The sequence below is a fragment of a genome, unplaced genomic scaffold (genome assembly GCF_019419815.1).
Source record: "Pyrus x bretschneideri cultivar Hongxiangsu unplaced genomic scaffold, Pyrus_bretschneideri_v1 Contig12, whole genome shotgun sequence".
Taxonomy (NCBI): Eukaryota; Viridiplantae; Streptophyta; class Magnoliopsida; order Rosales; family Rosaceae; genus Pyrus; species Pyrus x bretschneideri.
The window spans coordinates 1,396,187-1,403,304 of record NW_025999413.1 but is presented as its reverse complement, the minus strand read 5'-3'; the positions used below and the strand labels follow the sequence as shown (position 1 = coordinate 1,403,304).

The 7,118-nt window shown below is 42.6% G+C and overlaps 1 protein-coding gene across 1 annotated transcript; it reads left to right on the top strand.

Moving 5' to 3' along the window:
* The first annotated feature begins 2,889 nt into the window (after nucleotides 1–2,889).
* On the top strand, nucleotides 2,890–6,135 carry LOC103926977 (altered inheritance of mitochondria protein 32-like). Its single transcript, XM_009335866.3, has 5 exons — nucleotides 2,890–3,293; nucleotides 3,427–3,512; nucleotides 4,219–4,524; nucleotides 4,608–4,691; nucleotides 5,452–6,135. The coding sequence occupies exons 1-5, from the start codon at nucleotides 3,051–3,053 to the stop codon at nucleotides 5,834–5,836; spliced, it is 1,104 nt and encodes a 367-aa protein (XP_009334141.2). The 5' UTR covers nucleotides 2,890–3,050; the 3' UTR covers nucleotides 5,837–6,135.
* Nucleotides 6,136–7,118: the final 983 nt, after the last annotated feature.

Genomic DNA, 7,118 nt, shown 5'->3' with positions numbered 1-7,118 from the left:
TGCTCATCCGGTCGACCCAGGCAGCCCAGGCCGTGGTGGTCGAGGGCCAGGCTCCCTGAGGCCGCGCCAGAGTCCACTTGGACCAGTCGAACCCCTGCAGCAAGGGCGTTAAACACTGCTCCTTGAGCAGGTCAGTAACGGACGACGGTACTGCGTCTCTAAAGAGGGGACCCAGAATCTGGTGGGTGATGGCCATGTCCTCTTCAAATCGCAGCGTCTTGACGGTGCTCCGATCAATGAAGTCTTTGCATTTGTTGATCTCCTCGGAAAGTTTCGCGATGAAGGAAGCCATTAGAGTAATCTGGAAGAACTGGAAAGATTGCAGAAAGGAAAACTAGAGGGTTTGGTCTGAACGAGCAAGGATGATTAAAATTTGAGAATTTGGGATTTCTGAAAACGTAAGATACGAGTACAGTAAAGTGTGGGTATTTATAGGCTTTCAGATCGAAGATCAAACGCCCGAATCTCGAAAGGCATTAGAATTCAAAAAGCGATTGGTTTAAAGTGGGGGGAAATTTAACCGGGAAAGCCTGCAATCATTTCGGATATTTTGGGAACCTGCGAAAATGGGATCGAGGAGTCGAAAACCCAGGACGCACGATGGCGTGCGGCGACAGGTTCAATGCATTAATGAGGGTAAGACGGTTCAGTTAGTGCACAGTTTCGAGGCCCATGATTGAAGCTTTTAAGAACGGCGGAGAATTGACGCGTGGCCACGCGTTGGGGGCAACGAGGGATGTGCAATCATGTCTCATAAATATGCAAGAATAATGGTCATTAATGAAGTAGGGTCCAGGAAAGGATTTGTTTTCGCTTCTTCAAGGCCGAAGAACCGACCAAGAGTGACAGTCGGCGACCTCAGAAGCGAGGGGGCAATGTTTGGGCCCAAAATATTATGATTGGGCCGAGCAGCAAGATGTGCTCGGCCCAAGGTAATGACACATGCTATGGGCCGAATAATGAAACCCGGACCAGCTGGCAGGATCGGCCAGATCCTATCTTAAGAAGTCCAGATAAATGAGGAAAGGTCGAGGAAATCCTGGTGCAACCAGGATTCTCGACCGGCAAGGGATAAAGCCTCAAAAGGAGGAGAATTCAGAATCCCAGTAGGACTAGGGTTGTTCGAGTTAAAGGTGAAATGGGGTAAGGACTCCCAATCCAAATCAGAATGGGATTCAAGGAGCGAGGTGCTATAAATACAAAGAAATTGCGCAATAGAAAGGCCCCTTCAGAATCAGCATACAATTGCCCTGCGCAAAACCTCTCAAATACCTTGAGATTTTTCCTTTTCTTTTCCTGCCGACACACCTTCAGTTTGGATAAACAGCACTGTGGAAGCAACCGGTGAGCACCTTCAGTTTGGATAAACAGCACTGCTGCCGCAGAATCAGCCGACCGAGAAGCACCTTCAGTTTGGATAAACAGCACTGCGTCGAGGTCGACCGATTATCTATCTCAGTCTCGGCCGAGAGAGGTTTTCGAACCTTTGTTGGTAGAGGTCATCTTACTAAGCCGTTGCGGCATAGTTGGGTGTTACGTATTGCGTTGCTCGGCGCATTGGAGGCCGAGTGAGTTTATGATTGGATACTCGCAAGTAGGTTTCAGGGTTCGGCATTCCGAGGGCCGAACTACGTTTACCATCAAGACATATATCACATTCGAGTACCTGTGCCCGTATAGTTTGGTCTCAGTTCGGCGTGCTTATACTCTTACGAATATAATCACAGTGGCCGAATCAGGCTTCGACGATTCGTGAACTCCGTAGAATTAGTAGCCTTGTCTTCAGGCTATAGAATCCAGAGACCGAGAGCGTTCCTTCCTCGGTCGCAATCGCAAGATACAGAAGTCAACAGCGCGCTCAACGCGACCACATCAAATTTTACTCCTCGGCCGGGCTCGGCCGACGAGTTGGCACGCCCCGCATTCAACCGAAGGACGTAGTTAGCTCATTAGTTACTCGGCCTGCGCGCCACGTAGGTTTTGTAAATTTTAGAGTCAACAGTTCCATACAACCCTTTCAATTTTCAGCCGTCGAATTAAATGAATTGAAAAAGATAAAAGACATAAATTAACAAAGGATGTCGAGAAGTAAAAATAGTTGCGTAAATAGCACCACCCTAAATTGTATCATTGACAAATTGAGCCATTGACAAATTAAATTCAATAATTAACCAAAAAAATTTAAATCAAATATTAAAAGTCATTCTCAAGAAATAAATAAATGAAAGAAACAAGACTTCTAGAAGTTGTCCACGTCGGACCAGGCTTACGGCTTGACATAGTCAACGAAGTGACCGGCCTGTTTCTTGACAGAATTTGAAGGCCGAATTACAGGGAAATAGATCGAATCTCTTTCTCTAAATGCATCAATTTTAAGGATCAGTTCGTTGAAATTTGATCAAACGATTAAAGTTATTATAAATTTTAAAGTTAACTTTTTTTATAATCGTTTGATCAAACTTCAATAATCTGAATCTCCGAACTTGATAAATTAAGAGGAAGAGATCTGAAAAGGATTTTTTAATTACAGATCGCCACATCACCAAGTTTAGGTGATTTTACAATTTCGCCCTCAGTCAGTTCCCTCCAACCAAAAATCCACAGGCAGCAATGAATCACAAAATTAAATCCCACGCGCTTGTACCCCACTTCCCGGGTGCAGAGAGTGGTCCTCCTCCTTTTGTAGGACCTTCCATTTTTGCGTGCACAAATTATCTTTTAGCTTCAGTCCAATATGATCGGAGATATCAAAAGAGGTATATACATGAACTACAAATCAAACCCCACGCGCCCAATCCCACGCGTCCCGACTCCTACCTTCAGAAACCCCATCGTGTGCCGTATGCGCATTGCGCACCTACACCCATACGGACACCGCCGTTCCCTCCGCAGCCTCCTCATTATATCAACACCAACAACCAAACTACTTTGACAAAAAAAAAAAAAAAACAACCAAACAACAACGCTCGTTCTCTCTCATCTTTTCCCTCTCATCGTTTTCAACTTCGACCCCCGCTAAACCCCTCCTTCCTCCTCTCGGAGCCCTAGCAATGGCCTCCGACGACCTCTCTGCCGCCGTCACCGCCGCCGAAGACGAGAAGTTCGGTTTCAAGAGATCGGAGATGTTCAAGGAAAAACTTGCCGGTACCGTCAACGCCTACGACCGCCACGTCTTCCTCTGCTACAAGACCCCCGAGGTCTGGCCGTCGCGCGTCGAAGGCTCTGAGTCCGATCCACTACCTAAGCTCTTCGCCTCCGCTCTCAAAGCTCGCAAGAGCGACATCGCCGTTAAGGTCCGTTTTGCAGCTCAATTCGTCGGCGTTTCTGATGGCTTTTTCTTACCGTTTCTTATTCCCTGGAGCTACTGAGTTCTGGTGTTGAGCTGAGTTGACTCCGTTACTCACTTTGTTTCTTGGTTTTTGATAGACGTTGCTGACAGTAATTGAAGGACGCGAAGGAACTGAGTTTTCCGATGGCGATGTATTGATTTTCCCACAAATGATCAAATACAGGTAAATTCACGGTGATTTCTTGAGGTCTTTGTATTGTAGTTGCTTTAACTTTAATCGGAATTTATAGGATTTAGATAATTAACTAGTGAATGGTGTTTTGATTCTTCAGATTTGCATTATTTGACTTGTAGATTTCGATGATTGCTAGCTAGAGACAGAGTTTTTGATTTTTCAATTTCGATGTATGAAGTCTCAAATCGAGCTAATTTAGTGTGTTTTGGACTAGTTTTGGTGTTGATACCTTGAAATTTTCCTTGTTTAATCTGAGCTGACGTTATAGTGATTTTCAAGAGATTTCTCAATGTGTCGGAACACGGCCTGTACCCTAAGAGTAATAATACAATTGGTTGTAAACTTTCAAGTTTTCAACCAATTGTATTATGACATTTGGTGTACCGGGCCATGTTCTTGGACCTAAAAAAGTTCTCGTGATTTTCATGGAAATTGATTGAATGGAAGTTACGACCGCATTTAGTGTTTTATTTCTGTTTCGACTTCTCTTTTGATTACAAGATTGTGCTAAATTTACTGAATTAAATAGATAATTAGATATGTGTTAGCTTCTGAAATTAGTTCTAGCAATTGAATTTAATGGCTCAGTTTATGACTAATTCCTTGCCTTACAAGGAATTGAAGAGTGTTAGGTTATTGTTTACTGTAAATTTCTTTTTGTGATTCTGAGGTTGTTTTTGTTTCTCGATCAAAGGGGCTTGAAAGAGTCGGATGTGGACAGCTTTGTTGATGATGTCCTTGTGAATGACAAACCATGGGCTTCCGGAGTGCAAGAGGCGTTGACTGGCTCCCACATATTTGTATGTGCACATGGTAGTCGAGATAAAAGATGTGGTGTTTGTGGACCTGTTCTCATTGATAAGTTCAAAGATGAGGCTGAGCTGCGAGGATTGATGAATCAGGTATTTGTTACTGCTTGCTCTCACATTGGAGGCCACAAGTATGCTGGAAACTTGATTATCTACAGCCCAGGTTCAGATGGAAGCATAACAGGCCATTGGTAATATCCGGATCATAACAATTTAAAATTTATTGTATTGGGATTGATGAAGGAATGTGAATATTATGTATTATTCATTCCAGGTATGGCTATGTCACTCCTGATGATGTGCCAGAATTGCTTGATCAGCATATTGGGAAGGGAGAGATCATCGAACGACTTTGGAGGTTTGTGCGTTTTTGGTTTTGCTTACCCCCTTCTGATGAAAATTTCACTGGAACTGAAGCGTCTGTCATATTTTTCAATTGCTGATTATTTCTAGTGTTGTATGATAGATAATTGACATAGAGTTGCATTAACATCGAGGAACCAAATCAAACTACCCTTTTTTTGTTGATAAACCACACCAGAGGTGGTTTGGGGAACGGGGGATGTGGTCAAGTAGACACTTTACAGAGATGGAGAAAGCGAAATAGATCTAGCGAATTGGATATAATGGCATTACCCTGTATATGTTTCTGTTTTGTAATGTTCTTCTGATTAATTGTTGTCAAATCTCTACTAATTAATAAAACACTCATTGTCAACCAAAATCCTATGAAATTACCAGTTGAACCCTCTAATTAAAACAGAACATGAATAAGAAATATGGGGCAGAAATGTAATTTCACGCAACCAAAATTTGCTTTTTTTTTTTTCAAAGCCTCACCTACATGTAATCCTAACATATCTCTAATTAAAAAAAATAAAAAATTAAAAATAAAAAAAAAAAAAAACTTTCCACTCCCACATTCTCTATTACTCTCTTCCTGTCTCCTTCTATTTCAAAAAACAAAAATAAAAAATTTTCTCACACACTTTGTGTGTGCCCATATGCTAGTTGTTTATTAAGCTTGATCATACCTGTTCTTACTCAATAGCTATTGTTGAAACTTAGAGTTGAATCTTTAAATAACTGAACACGAAATTCAATTTCATTCCTTACAGGGGCCAAATGGGAGTATCTTCTGATGAAGCTGAAAAAATTAATGACCCGAAGCTTTCAAATGGAGGGGAAAGTAAGAAAATCCAGGAGAAGCCACAAGAAAACGGCAATCAGATTCAGAAAAATGAGAACTTTTCAGGCTGTTGCCAAGTTGCTAATAGTAATGGATTTACATGCTGCAAAGAAGTAAGTTTGGAGCAGAATGGTGGAAGTGAGAATAAGAAGCTGAAAGAAACCAGAGAGTCGTGTGCCAGGAAGGATGCCTTAGGGAAGCTGTCAAGCTTGATTGGGAACTGGGAGCAAAGCGATGTTCTTGCAGCTGCTGCCGTGGTTGGAGCAGTGGCAACAGTGGCCATGGCCTATAGCTTTTATAGAAGGTCAGGCTGAAACGTACTCTAATCCATGTCGGGTTCTGCCACGGGTGTAGAGGCCCTATATTTTTTTTCCTTTGTAGAAAGATGTTATAACGTCAATAAAATGAGCTCTTATATGACAGGAGAATATGGTAGCTACACTATATGTTCGTTTTTGGAGGGTGGGATGATTTCCCGGAGCTAAGCTGTATATAGTTGCAAAAGTTTTCACTATTCCTTTCCGTAGTTGATTGCTTACACAGCTGATTTGTTGTTCCAATATACTGTTGAATGGCTTTATCTTGATAGTGGGATTTGTTCTGAGACTGCTTTGATGTGGTGTTTTCTAAGCTCTTGTGATTGTTTTCGATTTGCTTGCTGGACTTTTAATTCAACCGTTGATTCTGTCAAAATTTATGATAATTTTTGTCAAAGAATTCTCAAATTTCAAAAGAGCGAAAAAGGCGGCGGCGTCCTCGTAGATGGCAAATCTCAGAGTTTGGTCGAGATCATCGTCCACAGCTGATCTTTGCAAGCATCCATCAACTCCTTCCCCACCACCCCCCACCTCCCCCCCACGAAGCAGTCTGAGCATTGCTCTTCTCACAGTATTAGTCCTCCGTACTTCTCTCTGCAGCTCTGGCACATAAGCAGGAAGATACTCGCAGCGTGCTCCTTGCATTTCATCGATTCCTCTTCAATGGTCTCAACCAGCCCCCAGATTGTGTCGCACGTACCTGCAGTTTCCTTAAGCAGAGTCTTCGATGAAGAAACAATGTCGTCCAGTTGGCTTGATTTTTCCAAGCCGTGGATTATTTGTAACAACGAAAACACTACGCCCAAAGAGACGTAGTCTGATGGCAGGTCGAGAGGTTGTGTAGTGTGGCTATGCTGTCGAGTCTGGCTTGCACACCGATGCCTTCTGCATAATGTTGATCGAGAAATTCAACTATTAGTTTGATGCCTCCGTGTGGTGCAATTGGTAGCTTGTTTCCCTTGCAAGACGATAGGATCAAAAAAGCTGCCATAGTGAGCTCGACCATCGCCTTGCTTTCGCAGCTAAATTGATCCTTTATTATGCAAGTCAATTACTTATTTTACGACATTGATCCTTTTGACGTAAGCTACAAATGTCTCCTCCTAGCTAAATTTAGTTAGTTTCTATTCACAAAGTAAAGACAATCATTTAGTTAAACCTACCTGCAGCCGCAGTTGAACCTACCTGCGCACCAACTTTAAAATACAATAAGGTCGTCACCTGGTCAAAATTGGGCGGCAGATTATACAAAGGAAAGGAAATTGCATCGTAAAGCGGT